The 23,202-nt window shown below is 36.9% G+C and overlaps 1 protein-coding gene across 3 annotated transcripts in view; it reads right to left on the bottom strand.

Moving 5' to 3' along the window:
• LOC145277058 (uncharacterized) overlaps positions 1-23,202 on the bottom strand; it is a 463,659-nt gene that overhangs the window by 274,639 nt on the left and 165,818 nt on the right. For all 3 annotated transcript variants that reach the window (XM_080128731.1, XM_080128725.1, XM_080128728.1), the window contains exons 2-4: positions 22,685-22,716; positions 4,807-4,855; positions 2,734-2,892 (exon numbers count right to left, since the gene is read on the bottom strand). In XM_080128731.1, coding sequence (XP_079984857.1) covers positions 2,734-2,892; positions 4,807-4,855; positions 22,685-22,716 — 240 coding nt within the window. The remainder of the gene's footprint in view (positions 1-2,733; positions 2,893-4,806; positions 4,856-22,684; positions 22,717-23,202) is intronic.

The following is a 23,202-nucleotide window of genomic DNA, read 5'->3' as shown; positions in this document are numbered from 1 at the left end:
GAAGGGAATTCCAAAGTCTAGCAGTCTTAGGGAAGAAACTATTAGAGTAGAAGTTTTTCTGGCATCTGGGCATCTCTACTGTGTAGGGGTGGAATTTTGCTGCTTGTCGAGTTTGTCAGGGGTATATACATAGAGGGAGTACAAGGGCTTGTAGTTCGTCGGAGCACTTACCATTAAAATATTTGTAAAACAGGCAGAGGTGACTGAAGAAATCCTCCAAGACTGAGGAAGTTATTATTGTCAGCATAATTTAACAAAGTAAACTTTATGAATGCAAAATACTAGGGAGAAAAAGTTTGTAATCATAGAATATTCACCCATTGTTGCTTGCGTAAGATTCCTTAGTAAGGGACAGAGTATTTCGTCCACTTGCAGTTTTTATATGGCACTATGTTTCGGCCATATATAGCAGATGTTGCAATATTTTCATCTCATAATGTAGGGCACTAATAATGCTGTCAGTAAGTTTTCGCAACCGATTTACAAAAATATAGTTTTATGTTTTTCATTCTATTTTTATTTATTTATTTTTTTTTGAGGATATTCAATTATAGAACTTGTATAGTTATTAACAGGTTCCATAGCCTTGAGCCCCTAGAGGGGCATAGGCCATCTACAACTTTGTAGCTGCTTTTGTAACGAGGAGTTCTTTTTACAGGGTGAGGGTGCTGGCCTCACGCCCAACCTTCCCAGAAGGTACATACAGCGCCTAGCCTTCCCAAATGGTCACCCATCTGATACTGGCCAGGCTCAACATTGCTTAACTTCAGTGATTTGGTGAGAACCGGTGTGTCCACGTGATTGCACCATACTATTGACAGGTGCTTCTGCAGTTTAATTAACAGTTTTTCTGTAAGTAACACGCTGACATTAACCGAGTGGAAGAACCGTTTAATATTTGACAAAAATTCTGTTTACATTCTAGAGAGAGGAGAGCGGTGGAAGGACGGGTGTGTTATTAGCGTTCTAAATTATAAGATGAAAAATAAACGAATTTTAGTAAAAGAGAGTTGTCTCCCTCAGAATAATGACAAATTATAAAACAGTACCCATAATAGCGATAATTTACTTTGCATATACACTGCTGATCAAAAATTTAAGACTACTTAAAAATCTTTAAAAAAAAACAACTTTTTTTAAGGATGGATTTTAAACTCTTCCGACTTAAGGTTACCAATTCTACAATCTAAAAGGTAATGGAAATAAAAAGCTACATTCCAAAGATTTATTTTTAAAATTTACATTTTTATTCAATTAGGCTTTTTACACATGATCAAAATTATAAGACCAGAGACAAAAAATTCTATTAAATTGTACAAAAAGTTTATGAAAAGTGTATGAAAACATTCAACAATCAAACTTAATGAGTTCTACCTCCACTGCTTTTGATGACTTCAAAAATTCTTTGGGGCATGGTAGAAATAAGGGTTTCCATTAAGGTGCGGGGGATTCTGCTCCAGTTTCTGAAGATGGCTTCACGAGGTTAATTTTTTGTTGAATATTGTTTGCCATTTGGATAAACCTCTTGTCATCCATCCCCAAACATTTTCAATTGGGTTCATGTCTGGTGAGCATGCAGGATGTCTCAAGAGATGGACTCCATTTTCTTGTAGAAAGCTCAACATCCGTCTTGCAGTGTGGATTACAGCATTACCCTGTTGGAATAACAAACCATCCCCACACAAACGATGACCCTCCATCATCAAAGATGCTTTTTGTAGCATGCTAACATAACCAGTTGCTGTCTGAGGACTCTGCACCACCTGGAGCTCCATCGTCCCTCTGTAAGAAAACGCACCCCAGACCATTACAGACCCTCCATCACTATGACGTGCAGGAAAAAATTTCAAGAGGCATGTTTTTGTCATGCCAATGTCGCTGGAAAACATCAGAATCATCTAAATTGAATTTTTTCTCATCAGAAAACAGGACTTTCTTCCACTTTTCAATGTCCCAGCTTTGTGTTCGTGACCAAATTTTAAGCAGTACACTTTGTGACGTGGAAGCAATCGAGGAGTTTTTTTACGCTTTTTATTTACTTTTTTGTTTTAAGTGTCGTCTGATGGTTATTGGACTGCAATCAGCATCTGTAACCGCCTTGCAATCAGCATCTGTAACCGCCTTAATTTGACTAAAATAAAGTCCTCTGTCATTCATAATAATCCGTCTGATTCTCCTACTCAATGCAGGAGAAATTGGGGGGGGGGGCTACCAAAGGATTTTGCTTTTCCATAATTCTCAGTGTTCTTTAAAAAGTTGCAAATAACAGTTTTACTGCGATTTACTTTAACTGCTATCGCTTGCTGTGACAAACTTCGCTTATGGAATCCTAGAATTCAAAGCGCTTAACTTCAGTTAGTTTTCTTGCTTTAGGCATGGTAACACCTTTACACAATGATTGCTAATCTCTAACTGAACTAAAAACATTAGAATTACCATAAATCTAACAATTTATAATTTTGATCATGTATAAAAAGCCTAATTTAATAAAAATGCAAATTTTTAAATAAAATTTTTGGAATGTACCTTTTTATTTCCATAACCTTTTTAAATTGTAGTATTAGTAAGCTTAAGTCGGAAAAGTTTAAAATCTATCCTTAAAAAAAGAAGGATTTTTTAATAGATTTTTAAGTGGTCTTAAATTTTTGATCAGCAGTGTGTGTGTGTGTGTATATATATATATATATATATATATATATATATATATATGTATATATATAAGCATTTACTTACAAGTTATATTATTATAAGTCTTGGTTGGGCAAATGTGACAACACGTTGTGGCTACGTCTGGTGCAAAACATTCGTTGAAGAGTCGTTCTTTGCTAACTCTGTAACATGAAAAATTTCGGCCTGGTATCAAAGAATCACGTTCTGGAACATGACAATCATCTGCAACAACAAATTAAGACCATAAAAAAAAAACCTTATAATACTTATATCGATATAAAAAGACCATATAATACTTATATCGATATAAAAAAGACCATATAATACTTATATCGATATAAAAAAGACCATATAATACTTATATCGATATAAAAAAAGACCATATAATACTTATATTGATATAAAAGTGAAAAACTGTTTACTTATTCTTGATGCTTTTCTTCATCCTTCTAAAATATACGTTGCTTGTACAGTAGCGTCCAAAACTAAGGGTCAAAATTTTAAAACCTAATATTTGTTAGAAATAACAACTGTGACATGCTTCAATTTTGACAACTGGTAGTCGTTATCATCCATAATAACTTTTGATTTTGTTTAGTTCTGGAGTGACAAGGATGACCAACGACCCCCACAATCCCTCCTTTTGAGTTTCCCATGTGCCTAAGTTTTTTGTTCATTGTTGATTTTCACTGTATTTTTAATATGAGTAAAGGATTTAATATCTCAAGATGTAGTATCTGTTCCGGCAGGGTTTTCGACATTTACAAAAAAAAAACCCTAAAAATAGTCGATGGTCTGCCTTCCACGTTCTCTTTATTAAAAGACACATTCTGTTTATTAAAAGAAGTCAATTTATTTATTAATTATCCCTAAACATCGTAAAATTTGTTTTTCCTTTAAAAAAAAATTGATTTTCTTCAAAAAACAAAAAAAAACAAAAAAAAAACTACTTGATTGATAAAATATTCGATGGTCTGCATGTTCTGCCCTTGTTGACCTATATATCCGCTAGGTGTCGTTAGTGGCATTATCTCTCAAACAAGATGGCAGAATGCCGAAACTTCGATAATATGTCCGATAATATTTGATTTTCTTAAATAAAAAAAAAACTACTTGATCGATTTACATAATTTTTGGAATATGACATTTTCATGCAGTGACAAGTACGTACATTATAAAGATTTTTTCAGATTCTTATAGTGACAAATATTACTTGTGGCCCATTTATAGACTTGCACCGAAATGGTCCCATGTTGACGGAGCAATGTATCGGGAGGCGTACGATATGAAAATTGACAACGGGATGGAAAATTATGAAACATTTCTCTAGCATGTTAGTGAAATTTATAATACTTAAAAAATTTAGAAAAAAAAACAAACCCTCACCTTTCATAAAAACAGATAAATTATTGTAAAGAAACACCCACAAACTCACCTTTCATAAAAACAAATTATTAAAAAACATTAAAAAAAAGAAAAACACCCACAAACTCACTTTTCAATACCAAAACCTAAATAAGTTTTACAAAAAAACAAAAAAAACTCGAAACTTTATTTTCATAAAAAACAATTAAAAAAGTCATGTTCATTCTATTATTTTTTTTCTTTGAGAGACAAGAATATTTCTGACTTAAGGCACACATCATTTTTACTTTCTATGGTTTTGATAGACCCGCGTTTTTATTGGTTACAAAATGGGTAACCGATTTACCAGAACGTTATAATTAAAAAGTGAGCACCCCTTTCAAATGTCGAAATGATTTTTTTTTCAAATTTTTTTCTTTTTTTTTTTTTTCATAATCTGGTTAATTAGTGTCCAATCAATAATAATCCAGTGAAAAAATTTTAAAAAAAACCTACCAGTATAGAAATTATGCATGGGGGTGATGGTTGTACAATTCCGCCCACATTTTTACTACTTGAACAACTTAAATTAGAAATAACATTTTTATTACTCGCTCATGCTTAAATTATATTTTTTTATTAGTTGGACAAGCTTAAGTTTGAAATAACAGTTTCATTTGTAAATGCACAGATTGAATTGACTGTTCAAAACACGTTTTGTGTGTATCGCGTTAATTATCGCACAATCGCTTCAATTTTGTTTTTAACAAATGAAATAAAAGTTGTACTCACCAGAGACATCATGACCAGTCTTTAATGGAGGACAACCATCAAAAGTATCCTGTATATATAAAATCAATAAGAAGTAAATATTTTTATATCAAGTCATTGATCGGAGTTTTACATTAACGATTTGGCAGTTTAATTAAGACATTAAAAAAATGAAAATATCGAAAAAAAAACAAAAGGTTATATTGTACGTATCTGTTTTGGACTGAAGATCTCCGAAAAAAAAATTTCGGGTTTTACTGTACACATAGATTCGAAAAAATTGTCACAAAACAAATATAGAACAAATAAATGTTATCAAAGGCAAGATAAGTTACTTTTCTACCCAACTGGATATGTTTTAGTGTTTATATTTAATGTAACATGTTTATTCAGCTCGAAAAACATACAGTGTTTACCGATGTATTGGAAAATTTAAAATGGCAGCCGACTCTCTTTGAGGTGGTAAGTTTGGGAAAATGAGTTATAAATAAAAAAACAGACAAAATACTGTTAGAACCTCGCTCAATATATGTTACCATGACAAAGGCTGACATATATGCAAAACAAAATAAAATACAAAAAACAAAAGTTCAGCCAGAACTCATCACTGCCAACTTTCTCTCTCAACTTCCAGCACGTGTTCTCCCAACCAACTCTGCCAACAGGCATTTTATTAGAAAACTGACCCCATTCCATTTGCATACGTGTGCAGTGGAAGATGAGATCTTGTGAGATTCCACGAGACTACATCTTATAAATCCATGGCTGCCATCTTTAATTTCTCTATCTCTCAGATCCGAAGGTAAGTTGTATAACTGCATAATACAAAAACATGCGGGTGCTTTCTTTGTTGATTATTACATTCAACTCTACACTCCCCCTAGTCTCCAGACCATATATGTGGCATGGTGGACGTGGTCATTTGTTGCGGGCACTTCTACAAAAGGGGATTGGTTGGACTACTTCATCTTCATTGGAGCTTTCAGAAGAAGTGTCGGAACTATTGGCATCAGCGTTAGTGTGTACAGTCATACCATCAGGCTGGACTTCTTCATCCTCAGCGGAGCTCTCAGAAGGGGTGCTGAAACTATCGGCGTCAGCGTTGGGGTTCGCAGTTGTACTATCACGGGGAATAGGATGGATCCACAGATCATCGTTGGATGATTCACCATTACTGCTACTCGCCAACTGGTTCATATTTAGGGCAGGCCAGATATCCTTCACATGGCATGGGGTACCATCGATTAACACGGCTTGCTCACTGATGATGCCAGTGATTCACACTCTTCGAAAGCTGTTAGTGCATCGATTATTGAGAGGCTTCACCCAGACAGTGTCCTCTAACTTATACGGCCCTCGGGTTTCCTGCAGATCAGGCAGAAGGGCGTCAATGTCGCACTCAATAGCAATGAATAGCATTGGTGGGTGTGCTTGCAGCAGTCATGCCATCCTTTGGTGTTGCATTATATCTATAGACCGCCTCTGCGATTGTGCATTGTTTTCTTGCTGCGATCCTCGTTATGCTTCGATGGCACCACTCTGCTATGCCATTGCCACTCGGTACATATGCACATCTGTGTCTGAGCTGGATCCCCCACTTATCTATGAAATGTCTGAACTCCCCACTGCAGAAGGCGGTGTCATTGTCTGTGAGGATCTTTTCAGGCGGCCCCTTTTCATAAACTATGGACTCCAATTCACGGATGACACTGGAGGAATACTGTCTTATTAACGGGTCGCATCTATTCCCAGCTGACCTGTCCGTCATCTGGCCGGGGCAGGGTCGATTGACTGGCATGTTTGGCACTCCTTGACTACCGCTTTCACTGTACTTTTGGACACTGACGGATTGGACAACTGCACAAAATAACATGTCCGTCGCCCTCCGGAATGTCTACTGAGGTGGTGTATCTTCCTGATTTCATCTGCCATCTCAATAGAGGTGGCACATGGTGGTACTGGCTTGACTTTTTTCTTCATGCTGTCATACCATCTTTGTGGCGCCCGAGTGAGCCTATCAGCAAGGTTGCAATTTGAAGTGACCAGTACCGCATCCACGGACAGGTTGTACTCTGTTACCAGCTTTTTTACGGTCTTCAACCTCCGTCTGATCAGCATCTTGCTGGCTGCCTTAGTACGCACCCTGGTCTTGCCTGTCAGTGTGTCCGATATCCAGTGGTACACGCATAGCGAATCCGTGTATGTGTGTGTAATTTCCTGACATTCCACTTGAGTGCTAGATTGATACTTTTTATCACTGCATCGAGCTCTGCTAGGTTGATATGAGCAGCATCAATCACATCCCCATTCTTCTCCAACAGCACACCAATTACCAGAGAGCTTGCATCCACTCACATGTTCAGTTTGTCTCCCTGCACGCACCAGTCTCCTTTGGCAGGGGCATCCTGCTTTACCCTTGCAATGGTCTCCTTCGCCATGCAAACCAACATATTATCGGCTGTTTCATTATCCCAGCCTTTGGTGACTCCGCTTGCCCTCCTATTTATGATGCTTGCTGCCACACGAGTCCATCCACACACTGGTAGGTGCTGCACAAGTTTTTCAAACAGGAAGAATACTGCTCGCCTCGTGAAGACATCGGGCGCTTCCAGTTTAGACCTTACACATGATAATGGCACAATGTCTTCGTTCACATATATGTCTTCAAGGTACGCTGATGTCCCATCTTTTATCGTTTCTTCCTGTGACAACACAGCGTTAATGATGGTTTTCATTATTTGGGGTGTCACGTTCAGCCCAAAGCCTAGTCTGGTAAGGCAGTACCTCCTGCCAGCAAAAACCATCATCTAAAATGGCAACATTGTTTCACTGATTCGGATCCAGCAAGGACACATTGGAACCCTGCTGGCGCCTCTCTTGTAGCTTGCTGGCATAAACATCAGCATCTGCCGTGAATGCATCAACATGCATGTTTAGTTTGTAGTAGTCCATCATTGGCCTCACCTTTGCTTTATTGTGCTGAGCAATCGCCATCAGGGGAATCAGGCCTCTGGCAGCCCATCAAACAACACCGTCAACTTCATCAGCTTGGCCAAATAAATGTCGACAGTTTCGCCGTGATGTAAGGTTCTTGCCTCAAATTGCTCCCAAGCAGTGGCGAGGTTGATAGCAAATGCCTTGTATAATGCTGCCTTGATCCTTTCATAATTCTGTTTTTCCTCAGGACTAAACTGTTGATATACTGCAAAAGCCCTGCCGGACAGATTTAGAGGAACCACATGTTCAATGCTCTTCACACTAGACAACAGACAATGCAGTTCCACCTTCTGCACCCAGTCAAGTACCGAGGTGGAGCCATCGAATTCTGGTATTAATTTAATGTTGAACGTGTCCCCCATTATGGTGAAATAGCTTGGAGCTAAATGGGCTGGTAAACAGCAAAACAAAATAAAACAAAATAAAATAAAATACAAAAAGCAAAAGTTCAGCCAGAACTCGTCACTGCCAACTTTCTCTCTCAACTTCCAGCACGTGTTCTCCCAACCACCTCTGCCAACAGGCATTTTATTAGAAAACTGAGATTCCACGAGACTACATCTTATAATTCCATGGCTGCCATCTTTAATCTGTCCCTCTCAGATCCCATCAGAAGGTATAACCATACAATGCACACCCACATGGGCGTGTTCTTCTTTGATTATTACATTCAACTCTACATGTATTTTATTACATAATTTCTAGGAGTTTTATTTGGTCGCCATTTTTGTTTCAATGAAAGTTTTTATCAAACAAGGACGACAATGTTATTGTTCCACCCTTTATCATATGTATGGAGTCTCTTTCACCTGTAAATGCAGACCAACCAGAAAATGTGTAGCAAACGTGATTTACCAAAGAATCTTTTTGGAACTTTGTCAACATAAAAGCGAAAACTCAAAAGACACAGTTTTTAGCAGGCTATTCTTGGCAACAGAGTTAGCTGATATGATGTATTGTATATTGGTAAAGGACACCAGATAGTGGTTATTGGACTATAGAGTTATGTAAATCTTATAAATGAGTCAATCTTTAGTTTGGGAATTTAAGTTTGGCAGAAATAATGTCAGAGAAAGATTCAAGATTTTTCAGTTTGGATGAACAGTAGAAAATGGTCAGACGTATTTTGAGATGCTCTAATATCCAATTTAATTTCAAGTATTGCCTTCTGCCCTTCTCTCTCTGCACGCCCCGTTGCTTAGAGATAAGCTTTGCACAATAAACCATCTTACAGAAAATAGATGATGGATAGAGTAATTAGCATATTTAAGGCTGTCTGTCAAACTGACTTGATTGTAATTGTGAGGTTGTTGGAGACGCCCCTCCATGGGATTAATGCATTATTTGATGACGTCACTTCCGTTGGTGACGTCACTTTTGGTATTGAGTACTGGTGCTCGGCAGTCAGAGATTTGGCACACGACCAAGCAGGTCGGGGGCACACACCTCACCATTGAGGTATGGTATTGCTCAACTCACTTTGACTGTAGTATATGTGAATACATGTGTTTTCCTAAAAGTCCTGTGTTCCTTAGTTCTTATTACCATTTAACCCCATAACAACTGGCGACATCGGATTCGACTTTCATGCGGGTGAAATCCACAAAAAAAAAAAAAAAAATTCTAATTGACTTCAAAATAACTTCGGATTTATAAGCTAAGAAGTTGGTTGGCAATTACGTCCTAAAAACCAAAAAAAACGAACACATGGCAAAGCTATTGACTAAATTGTAAGTTAATCTTTTTGTTTCTATATTTAAATTGAAAAGAACTGTACAAAACGCATTTTTGTAATGTTTAAAAATTAATTTGATTGCCTATTGAAAGAAGAAAGGAAAACAAAGAGAAAAATGTTGACCCAATTTTCACCACGAGAAAAATACTATTGTAAACTATCGACTGTTTATTCTTATGCAAATTTGAACATTTTACAAATGAAGTGAAAAGTTTTTTTTTTGGCCTTTGTTTTTTTGCTGCTAACTTTGTGCAATATTTTAACGAGAGAGAAATGTTTCTTTTTTTTTCCTTTTCGTTTTACTTGGACTAAAAGAAAGATACTTTTTCATTGAGTGGAATTTTTTGTAATATTCTATTTTTAACTGTCGGTTCTAAAGTGAAAACTTTTTTTCTGTCGTGTGGGGCCATACACACACACACACACACACACACACACACACAAAAACAAAAAACTAGCCATTTTGGTTAACTGCCAGATAATTCCACAATTATTATATTCTTTTGCAACTGTAGTGTATCACAGTACATTTTTGTTTTGTTTTTTGATTAGCAAGTAAAAAAATTTTTTTTGTCCACCCTCATATTAGGTTATCTCAAAGGTTTTTAGTCGCGTGTAAATCACTCCATCGGTCGGTCTATCGGTCTGTCCGTAACACTTTTGTGCTTGGCCTTTTTGGTTAAGATCAAAGGTCTGTTGTTAATAGATGCTGTTCTTAGCTTTTTAAGCTTTTCTTGGCCGAGATCAAAGTGTAGTATCTGTTCCGGCAGATACTGCAAGAAGCTATGACTGGCTATGACTAGCAAAGACCGGATGTGGGGGCAACCCCACATGCCTGACCATTAACCAGCTCCCATTTCCCACCTCTCGGGAGCTGGTCCCCTTTTTCCCTTCCCCCTCCCTTCACTCCTCACATTAAAAATCGGCCTTGTGCCTAATTTGCTCGGTGGGGGAGCAAATAAATACCATCTGTTCCGGCAGATTCTGCACTTAAGATAATTTGTACCAGTCAATGGAGGGGAAACCCTCTATACTGGGAAAATTATTATTTTTGGTAACCAGAGTGCCCCCTTTTTGCCTACTTTTAGGGGAGCTGGTTTTTACCTCACATTAAAAACGGCCTTGTGCCTAATTTGCTCAGTGGGGGAGCAAATAAATACCATCTGTTCCGGCAGATACTGCAAGCAAAGACCATATGTGGGGGCAGCCCCACATATAAGACCTTGGTCAATGTAGGGGCAACCCTTCATACCAATTGTCACTATCCAGCTCCCCTACTACCCGGGGAGTTGGTCCCCATTTCCCCTTCACTCCTCACATTAAAAATCGGCCTTGTGCCTAATTTGCTCGGTGAGGGAGCAAATAAATACATCTTTTCTTGGCCTTTTGGCCAAGATCAAAGTGTAGTTTAGTTGACCTTGCGCCTAAGTTTTTTGTTCATGTTCTTTTTTTTTGCCTGAATAAAAGATTTAATATCTCAAAGTGTAGTATCTGTTCTTACTACATGCTGTACTTATGTTTGTAATTTTTCCTTGGCCACATAGCTAATATAACGTTTCAAATTCCCTAAATCAAATAATTTCTGTGATATCACTTTTCTGTATTAATTTAATGTAAAATGATCACCCACTTTACAACCAGTCAGTCTCAAAGCCATTCAAGTCATTTTCCAGATCATTCAAGTTGTTTTTGAAGGATTCCATTTATTTTTAAAGCATTCAAGTCATTCTTAAGGCCATTCAATTCATCCTTAAGTTCATTAAAGTCATTCTAAGTTATTTACTTTTTATTTATTTAAGTCATTTCAGCCCATTTTTCGGTCATTTCAGTTTATCTTTAAGAATCTCATGTCAATCCTACATTCACGCATTCATTCATTACACGAGAGCATGCGACTAATGGCTATCGGCCTTGTTTACCAAGAAGTAAGGGATATATTGCTCCCTCCTCATATGCCCACACTCAAGAAAAGGACATTTTCTGTTTTTTGTTATTATTATTCTATCTCTCTTCTCCAGTCAAAAACGGAAATAAATAATTTTTTTTTTCGTGCGTTTGGAAAGGCCATTAAAACGTGGAGGACCTTAAAACAGTATTAATACAGTTAATTAAGCCCCAGATGAACCAGCAGCAGAAGACTGAGGAAAATTTAAAAGAACGTAATAAACAGCGCCAGTTAAAATTTCGAGAGAGCCAACAAGCATTGGAGGAGAGAATGCTACTTCAACAACAGAGACAAGAAGAGCTATTGTTAAAAATATTCGATAGAACGGAACACAGGGACGACAGTTTTGCTTTTTCCTAAAGTACAATATTGAATGTTATAGAAACGTTCAACTACCAACCGGAGTTGGATGGGACGTTTGACACTTTCTATCAGAGATATGAGGACCTATTATTCATCATGGATTGTCAAGAGTGGAGCAACGCTAAAAAAGTTCGCCTACTTTTGAGGAAATTAGAGACCACAGAACATAGCAAGTTTGTGGATTATATTCTCCCCAGGAAAACGAGTGAATTGGAATTTTCTGAAGCGGTCAAACTTATTCAAACTGTTCAGGCCAAATTCTATGCTCTTTCATAGAAGATGGAAGTACTTGAACTGGCAAAAAAGCGGCGACGACAACGATTATCTAACATTCATGTCCGTGGTAAATAAACACTGTGATGATTTCCATCTATCTGACTTATCGGCAGACGACTTCAAGTGTTTAATTTTTGCACAGGGTCTAGTCTCATCCAAAAACGCTGAGATTAGACATGTTCTCGAGACTTGAGAGCGAACAGGGCCTCACCCTCCAGAAGTTGGCCAAGGATTGTCAATGGGTAGTCTGCGTAAGGAACAACTCGAGACACGTCGAGGAGTCAGACTCAACATTCATTGGAAGGACGACCTTCAGACCGGAAAAATACTCACCCCGAAAAAGCAAAGCTGGAAATAAGAAAACGCAGGTTACACCTAATAAGTACCACCCAGTCACAAGACCCGGAACCTCTAGAAGCCCGTGCTATCACTGCGGTAGGAAACATTTGTCGAGTCAATGTTTTTACAAACATAAATACTGCAACGAATGTGGCTGGAAGGGCCACAAAGCGACCCAGTGCAGGAAGAACAAGGACAAGGACAGTGTCCGACAGACTAGATTCGGAGAAGAACAAATACAGTAAGCACATTTTATGGAAGTACTTGTAAAAGGATGCAGGGATGCAACACTGTGACGTGACAGAAGCTGGAGCTTATCATAACTTGTTGGCGTCACTTTCAATCGTACGTCTCTTTTATTCTTTTTATTTCTATTTCTTGTAAGCAGGGGGAGGGGGCGCAATGCCACTCCTCCCCCCCTCTCTCAAATGTCCATTGAATGAAATTGCATTTACATAAGTTTTTCAAAAAGGCAAGAGAATTTGAAACAGTCACAAGAAAAGCAATTTTTTCTCAGTACAAACAATGGAAATGATTCACATCAAATCTATAACTGATTCCATGGGCAGAGTTTTTTTCCTAGAAGTGTCCGTCTGTAGAACGCAATACCGTCTGTCTGCTTCTTAACTGACTATAACATGGTTGTCTTCAAGCCTATTGTAAATAAGTTCCTATTAAGTCGTCCATTTAGATAATCTAGTCCTACTCAAGTTTCAGTGTGACTGATTTTATCTCACCAACTACCTAACACTTAACCGTTATCCTTTTCACTACAAACCAGTCATATTGGCATTTGGAGCGTAAGAGGCTATTATTTGTGATCATCTAGAACAGGGGACCGTGGAGAAACCTAAATCAGTTGACATGACTTTGCATGCATCATACATCTAAATTCTCAATATGGAAATACCATATCAACGAGAATTAATATTTTCCTTTTTTGTTTCTTTTTGTCTCTCATATTAACGTTCGAATCTCACTAGATCAATTTCCCCCCCCCCCCCCCAAATGACTTTGTGTCACATTAGACATGTATGGAGTAAAATTTTCACATCTACGGAACTAACTAATATAACGGATTTTAATTCCTTTTGTAAAGACCAAAAAAAAAAAAAAAAAAGGACATATTTTATATCTAAAAAACATGATTGCCCCAGTCGAAGAAGGATTTCTCTTGTCTCCTTTTTGCAACAGTTCTTTACTCCAGTTCTATCAGACTCTATTTAAGAGAAGAATATATAAAGTCCTCGCGACTATACATAGTTCTAAAATACTTAAATTTATTTCCAGAACACTCTTTACAAGAACATTCAACATCTCGTTAAACATTGAACGATATAATCCTTTTCTCACATGTTGAATTGGCAGACACACATACAACCACAATAAAAAAAAGATAATTTATTATTATTATTTTTTCTATTGTTAAATAAAACCACATTATGAATTTTTTATATCCGTCTTCGCCATTATGCTGATTCTGACACCCATAATATTTTTGTTTACGTTGAAGGACTAGAAAAACGTTATCACATTCACCCTCGTAACACTAGTGACACCCTTCGTTAATCTGATCCCTCAGCGTAAAACCTGTAAATGTTAGGCCGAGGAATTTGAATGATGGGCTCTCAGGTAGAGTGTAATTTGTCATAGCAATCGCTGGTTGAGAAGGTGTTTTGTAATTGTGAAAGGAAAGAAGCTTAGTCTTAGTAGCATTAAATGTTACCATCCATTTGCAGCCTCATCCCACTACAGACTGAAGGTCATTTCTAGAGATTCTGTCATTGCCTTAGATATGTGTGTGGGAATTGAAACTCTCAGACTAACTCGATTATCGCCCTTTAACTCTGATAACCGGAGATCGACGTAGCCATGTCACTTCCTGTTTCTTATACTTCTACCTCTTTTGCGCTGAACTCTTAACCAGTCAACATGTAACGAAGAACTGCTCCTGGTTGGCATCGGCCGCCAACCAGCTCTCCTGACTAACCTGTCAGCCTCTCATCAATCACAAGTAACGTTACTCATTTCTAAACGAACTCTTATTTCTTACTATCTATATCCTTATTATTTCTCATGTATATTTATGTAAATAAACCTACATTCTTTCACTAATATATAACGTTATGTTTTCGTCATCATTATGCGACCTTTTGCTTTTCAATCACACTACCATTCTATCCATTAAACAAACTAACAATGGGGATGGGATCGTCTATAACATAAGCAGATTATCCTGTCACCCTCAACAAAGTGGTGACCCCGATGTGATTCGAACACGCAACCTTCTATGGGAGTTTCAATTTACTAAACATTTACGGCCCCGTTTACACTATAGACTGAAGGTCATTTTCTAGGGGTTTTGTCATTGCCTTAGATATGTGTGTAGAAGCTTTATTATACTTTATCAATCCTTTTCTTGAGTTATTTAATATTTTGTTATGAAATATGTAATGTTCGTTGTATTTTCTTTTAAGTTCTAACATACTAAACAGTTTGTGAATAGAAAATAAAATTTGGAGTTGTAGCTGTAAGATGAACAATGAGAAAAGGGGAGAGAAGAAGAGTATATTTGCTTATTTGCTCTTTTCTAGAGTTCTTGTCTTATTCCGAGACTCCATGATAGCATTTCACCAAATCTTGAGATCCATCATCAGACAGTAACCGATGCATCTCCCAGATTCACATCGAAGCATGCCTCGCTTAAGGAACAACCTGTGAGAATGTGTGTGACACGCTGCATATTGGTTCCACAGAAACACCGAGCATCCTGTACATAACCCCACTTGTGCAGGTTGTTCCATGTTTCGGCAAACTTTGCTTGGTCAATTGAGTGTTACCCACTCTTTCCAGGGGAGCTCAGAACCTGCTGAGAGGTCTGTTTTCAGTATTAGAAGAGCCTCGTTGTTGTCTTTGACTGATTCATTCCACTAATGCAGGCAAACGGATGATGGTCTTATTCATCCGAGGCCTGTGACAGTGGTAAAGCTCTTGCAAAATGGTAATCGCTGCAGCACCGCTTGGTGTCCAAATAAGAGATGACAATTGTCCTTACTCTACTTGTTATGCTCTACCTTCGCTGCGACAAAGTGACTCTGGCCTGCCATCTGCCATCTGTTTACAGGATGTCCTGTAAACAGATGACAGGTTGGTCGATTTCATGTTGTCAGTAATCGTCCTGTATTCGGAGACAATGGAGAAAAGCAATTTACATAATAAGATTTCACAGTAAACGTTAAGTCGCAGCTTAAGAAGAATGCAAGCAAAATCCTACACAATCATTAAAACTGATTTTATGCTGTTGATTTTATTGACTATAAAGTTATATTATTAAATAAGGAATCATTTCAAGTTTCGTTTTCAGATAAACACAATATCAAGTCAAATTTGATGGCCATTTTGTTTGGATTTCACTTATTCACATAATGTTGAAACATTGCATATTTTTCTCAATTTTACATGCATAACACTAAATGTATTTTAACTTAAAATTATTCCTCACTTTGTAAAATATAACAAAGACAACATAAAACCATTTTTAATTGCTTATACAGAATCTTTTTTTTGACATTCTTCTCTGGCCTAGACCTTTAAACATTACCATTAAATTGCAGCTATCTGTTTTTTGTTTGTTTTTTGGTGGAATTAACAGACGATGTCATGAAAATTTACAGAATTAAAATTTGAAAAAAAAAGAAAGAAGATTCAAAATGAATTCCAGGAAGATATTAAGGGTAGTTATTCCTTGGTTAGCATTTTTGCAGAAAATAATTGTGGTTCAATGGAAGCGACTGGATTTGAACTCAGCACACACTGGTCACCAACCCCTTCCTCACTTTTTTTTTGTCCTCAAGTAAAGTTAAACATTTCAAATCACAATATTACATATATTGTAGTGTTGGGACGATTAATCGGAATTTGAATTGGGACTTTTGGCATTATAGTACTTGGTATCAGAAAAATTTGTGCCTGTTTTCCGATGCTAAAAACGATTCCTTTATCTTTTTTATTTTGTTTTGTTTAAAACAAAAACTTCCACTGCTGGTAGTAATAATGGAGTAACAGTACTTGTACAGTTTAATGAAGACATCAAAAAATGAAAATATTGAAAAAAGGTTATATTGTACGTATCCGTTTTGGACTGAAGATCTCCCCCCCCCCCAAAAAAAAAAATTTCACTTAATTTGATCGAGTAGTTTTTTTTTTTTTTTTGAAGTCAGCCATTATGAAATTTATTGAACATGCCACGAGGAGATAACTCCAGTTAAAGCGCCGACACTCCCTCCTCATCTTTAATACTAGCTTTTCTTCCTAAAAATGCGAACTTTTTGCTCGGTATCATAACAAATTGTTTTTTCGCTGTAAAAAAAAAAAAAACTACTCGATAAAATTAAGTGAAATTTTTTTTCGGAGAACTTCGTTCCATAACACATACGTACAATTTAAACTTTTTTTTTTTCGGTATTTTCATTTTTTAATGTCTTGATTAAACTGTACAAGTACCAGAATAACAAATATTCATTGATTTCAAACGACATGTAAAACCAAAATATAAAGATCACCCCCCCCACACACACAAAATATAAAGATCACCCCCCCCACACACACACACACACAGACACAAAATATAAAGATCACCCCCCCACACACACACACAAGTGTGTTTTTACGTTTAAGAAAATATATGCACTTTTAACATGTGCTTATGACAGTAATCGGGAGAAAATAGCAACTGCATAGTTAAATATTAAGAGATTTATAAAGAATCGGAATCGGGAATTTAGTATTGAATCGGGAAAAAAAATATTGGAATCGTTCCATCACTAATATATTGTTTCGTTTTACTTTTATTTAGTTTTCATTAATTTTACATGCATATTACTAAATGGATTTTAAATGGAGATGATTCATCATTTAATAATATTTAACAAAAACCCACATAAAACGATTTGCAGTGTATACAGAATTTCTTCTAGCATTCTTTTCGCACCGCGACCTTTAACGTTTACCGGCTTAATTTTATCCAATCATCCCAAGGAAAAGCTCCGGTTTTCCAACAGAGCAATTTGATGTCAACATTGACATCCTTCCAAAAACTCTTGATGCGCACCTAATATTATTCTGGTGACTCATGGAAATTACAATGTATGTGCTTATGGAAATATTTTTGGCAGGAAATATATGTATTTAATTGAATGAATATATTAACTATATTTCTGGATGGAGTATTTGAAGAATGACATACCGCGTTGCCCACTAAATTCAAATCACCGAGAAACTACAAGTGTCGGTATTTGTTTGCGCCGGAAATAAGATATTATACTTTGCTTTAAAAAAAAAATGTCATTAGCTTTATAATAGAAGATACTACTCACACAAGCGGCAGTGCTTCTGTTTGGTTTATTACACAAGGGGGACAACAGGAGTTTTCCCGGAAATCCGTTCTGTTACTTCTTTTTAACTCATATCATGTTTAATGTTTGTGCAAAATTTCAAAAAATTCCAATGTGTAGTCATTAAGAAAAGTGCAAACAGACGAACGGACGAATGGACATGGGTGAATTTACAGGTCCACCTTCCTTTTGTCCGGGGGGGGGGGGCAAAAAACTAAATGAATTGTTTTCTATCACATATTTTTAATAAAAACTTTGTGTAGTTTCTGTACTCTTAAATATCACAGAAATTCCACCTGCCACAATTCAAACTTTGATTCATATTCATCGATTGCTGGGGCCATAACCTCTTGAGTGTATAAAGTCATTCTTGAAAAAAAAAAAAAAAAAAAAAAGTACTTCCAAGCAAACAACGAATAGCAGCATACATCCGGTGAGAGAAGCTTTCTTAGGGAAAGAATTAATCCAATTACTTTCAGCAGAAACATAATGGTCGTCTCGTTTTGAAAGAGAAATAAATCACTGCGACAGTTAACAAGATCCAGTCATTTTATAAAACTGTTCTGCCATCTGATTGGTTAGTTTTTATCACATGTTCAAATTTAGGGGGGGGGGATACCTTTCGATTATGCCAAAAAAACTGCAACAGGCATTCTCCGATAAACTACGTTCTTAAGCCAAAGCTTGAGAGGGAGGACCTAGAACTGCACAGGACATGTGACCATACACCTAAACCGACAGAGAACAAGTCACCATAACAATAGCCTAGACTCTAGTGATTTTGGTGCCGAAGGAAACAGTAATTTGGAATATAGGTTATACAGACATGTGGAAATCTTTTAAATCGGTTTCCATTGGAGAAAAAGTGTCTTCTAAGCGGTCAAAATTGAAAAACTTGAATAAGGAAGTCGTCAAATTTTTCTCTGTTTGGTTACTGTTTCCCGATTGCGCATGTGTGATTGGTTCACATTACAGATTACTTACATTAAGTATAAGTTGGTTTGCAAATACCTTTTCTAATGAGCGTGTCATGCTGGTCTAATGGTTATCGTACTTGATACTGTCTTTGTTTTGGTTTCGATCTCAACTCTAGTATTTTTTTTTTACTTAATAAAGAAGAAAACTGTTTAGAAAAAATATAATACTCGCATGCACGTGTCTCTGTTCTTTCTTTTTTCTTTATTTCATTTTTTCTAACGAATTTAACGTTATGTTTAATACCTACGGTATTTCTGTTTATTATAAATAAGAATTCTGCATTAATTGAAATATAAATATTGATGATATAATTAGAACTGCTAAATGATGGCATTTGTGGTAATATTTCATGTTGAGATCATCCACTTGCTACGGAAATAATGTTAAAACAAAGACAGGCTCACAACATCTCTTCTGTGGCAAAGTCTATTTTGAACTTCTAGCAGTTCCTGCCCAGATGTAGCAACAATACTCCATCCTTGGACGTACTTGGCTCTTATACAGGTAGAGACTTGCATTGGCAATGAGATATCTACTGGAGTGGTAGAATGGTGCCATCATTCTTCCAGCGACCTTGGCAACAGATTTGATGTACATGTTCCATTTCAGATCAGGAGTAAAGGTCAGACCCAGAAGCTTGTCAAAACATGGAGCTTCCCCAAGACGAGAGCCATTCATTTCAATTGATGCCTGACAGGGATCAGAGCGTTGATGATGGAAAGATAAAAGCTTGGTCTTAATGCATTAAAATTAACCAGCCACCTCTTTCACCATTGCACCACATGCTCAAGATCAGAGGAGAGAGAACTTGGTCATCTACAGCCTTTGAAATGTTGCTGTAGATGAAAGAGTCATCAGCATAAATGTCTATGAATGATCTTAAGATGTGATTTGGGAGATCATTGATGTAGATCAGGAAAAGAATTAGGCCCAGGATGGTCCCTTGAGGAACTCCAGCATTAATACTGTGAGTTTCTAATTCTTGCTCATCAACCACTACTTTTATGAACCTATCAGAGAGAGATGATTTAATAATTGAGAAGACATTTTCAGCTATACCATAGCTGGAGACCTTATAGAATATACCTTTATGCCACATCCTATCAAAGACCTTTGATATGTCAAGAGCAATTGCCCTAGAAAGGAAGCCTCCGTCAAGAGATTCACTAATCCTATTAGATATACAGCAGATGTGCTGACAGTTATGTCTAGCAGAACAGAAACCATATTGCATGTCACTGAGGAGGTTATTTTTACTGAGGTAGTTGACTACTTCTCTATTTAACAGATTCCAGCAACTTAATCATGATGCACAAAAGACTTATTGGTCTGTATTGAGAAGAAGATGACCGATCACCTGAATTTTTAAATACGGGGCATACTGATAAGGTTTTCCATGGTGTTGGGAAGCAATTCTCTTTAAGACAATACTTAAACAACTTTTTAAATATAGGAGCTAGTTCTAGTTGAAGCTTTTTCAACACTATAATGCCATCAGGGCCAGTTGCTTTACTGGAACCAAGGTTTTTCATTAGCTTGTCAACATCACGCACAGATATTTGTATGTCGCCTAACATTTTTTCAGATACAGGAGGAAATATGGGGGGGGGGGTAGCAGCCTTGATCGCATAGGGTAGAATTAGCTGCAAAGTTCTTGGCAAAGAGTTTGATTTTGTCCGATGATGACAAGATTACCTCAGATCCATTGATAATAGTTAGGATAGAGCACACATTTCTGTTCAGGAACCTGTTTCTTATTTGCCAAAACTAGTGGGAACCAAGCCACTGCTCAGCTACTTTGGTCTTGACGGACTGAGCATACAACTTTCACATTCTTTATTATTCTTTTACAGTGGTTGCTATCATGAAGGTGACTTTAGTCTCAGTACATCTATTATGTTGGAAGCAATGGAAAAAGTGATTTCTGTGTGCAATGACAGCAGCACATTCTGGAGACAATCACGGCTGGCTGTTAGGTTTTTGCTGGAATATTTGGAGGGTATGAAGTGGTCTATGCCTACAATTAACCATTCCATCAGGTCTGATACTATGGAGGAAACATTATTTTTAAATATTGAATGTAGGGGTAGATCTGGTATAAATATACGGAAGCTATCCCAGTCAGAAATAGAAGATCAATAAACTGTATGATGGAGAGGTACATCTGAGCACTTATTACATTTTATTTTTATCTTAACTGAGAGAGTCGACTGGTCAGAAGATTCCAGTAGAGAGAGAATGGAGGATGAACATAGCTCAGGATAAGTCGTGAGAAAAAGACTTGCATGCTGATCAGTGTTAGGCACATGGGTGGGTTTGTGAACAATGTGAGTTAGGTCATAAGCAATTGAAAAATCGTGGCAGAACCGACCCTCATCATTTATCTTATTTGAGTGGGTTAACCATTTCACATTGTGAACATTGAAGTATCCACAGGCGTGAATGTTAGCCGAAGGATGAGCAGATAGAATGTGGTCAATTTTCTCAGATATGCTCTTAAAGATAGTAACTCCGCTGTTGTGGGGGCCGATAAAAGGCAAATATAAACAGTGATGTGAGCAAGTGCAAGCACATATAGGGTAATTTAGGGTCTTCTCTGGAGATGTCCCTACCACATGGAAAGCCATTTCTAACGTAGGCACATTCCATGCCCATGGCGATCTTAGGGGTCAGATTTTGATGTTAGAGTATCCTTTAATTATGAAGTTATCTAGGGAAATAGTCTATACAATGCCAGTTTGGCTTAGGAATAATAGGTTTGGTTTGGTCTCCTGTAATTGGGTCTCAACCTCTGGAAGGTTGGAATGTAGACCAATGATGTTTGAGAAGAAGACATGATGGTGGGGGAGTCTATGTTGGAAGTTGGAGTTCTGGGTTTGACTTTTCATGATGGAGTTTTGGGATTTGTGGAACAGGTTGACAGACTTGATTAGAGCAGAGCAGAGATGGAAAATAAGAGAGAAAAAGAAATGAAGAAATATTTTCTTTTTGTAGCCCATGATAAGGTAAAGCCATAACAATTACCCACTAATATGGCATCGAGAGGCCCCACCAGAAGCTACTGCATGGTCCAGAATCCATTCATCAAATGGCAATACAGCAGCCTCAGTACTTTGCACTTGCTGATAGGATGGCCTTCTTAGTGGTTAATCCAAGGTTCGGGTCCCTGACTATCAGGCGGATAACATCAGCCCAGACAAAACGTTTACTTCCAGCACCCTTATTAGTGACATGGCCACAATAGAAGCAGAAAATTTCCTATATCTCAGGCAACTGCTCACACAAAAATATTGCTGACGTAGAATACAATTTTTTCTTCTTCATTTGTCAGAAAAATCATTCAAAATAAGGACCGAGGGACAAATTAGGAGAAGTGAGAGTTACGGGAGCTGCCGATAACGCATCCACAATGCATTGTCTACTCTCCATAGCAGATGTCTCCCTGGTTTTCACTTTTGCTTTTGTCGTTCATGTGCCTCGATTTAAAATTCGTAGCAGTGAGCTGACATTTTCTACCAAAGCGGTCATTAACACTTTTTTTTTTAAGTGTTTAACATATTTCAAACTGATATAAATTATTACACAATAAAAATAATGAAATCAAAATAAAATAATTTTTCATATTTCGAATTATTTAATCAAGTAAAAATGCCATGTTTTACTTGATTTCTGAATTTAAAGTTTTTTTTTTTTTTTTCATAGTATTTTTCAAGTTAAATTCAGTTTTTACGATATTTTTGTTTGTTAAAATTTTAGGAATTTTGCTAGAATAACTTTTTAAATTTAGTAAAAAAAAAAAAGCAGGAAGACATCTACTGCAGAAGTCCCCCCCCCACCACCACCAAATTAAAACAAAAAAGAAAAACGACTTACAGTTTTCAAGGTATATAAACTGGCCGTGAACCCTGAAAGAACAAAATAGTTTTGGGTGAAAATAAATTAAAAAAAATTTTTTTTAAATAAATAAATAAAAGAGTCCCCCCAATCCCCCAAATACAGTAGAACCCTGGGATACGGCATTAATCTGTACAGGAGTTGGTGAAATCGTCGTATGTCGGGGCCTAAGCAACATTTTATACAGTACATGTTAAAAATTGATAACAAAATACAATACAATTATATACTGATAATACATATGTATATAATAAAATAACATTATAAATAACACCGTAAGGCAGGGCAATTACCGTAATCAGGGTCCGGAAAAAACATCGTATTCCACATTGTAACCTGAAAAAAAAAAAAAACGTATCTCAAGGCAAACGTATCCCGGGGTTCTATTGTAAGTAAAGAAAAGTAACCAATCAAGATTACCCAGCTTTGCCCAGCTAACAAATTTGTTGAAGTATTGTGCATTTATATCCATTTGGACTCCTAAATGAGCCCTTGAA

Source organism: Euprymna scolopes, chromosome 1, assembly GCF_053919585.1.
Source record: "Euprymna scolopes isolate OS-2025 chromosome 1, ASM5391958v1, whole genome shotgun sequence".
Classification (NCBI taxonomy): domain Eukaryota; kingdom Metazoa; phylum Mollusca; class Cephalopoda; order Sepiida; family Sepiolidae; genus Euprymna; species Euprymna scolopes.
Note: the sequence above shows the minus strand (reverse complement) of the source record. Positions and strands in the feature narration are given on the sequence as shown.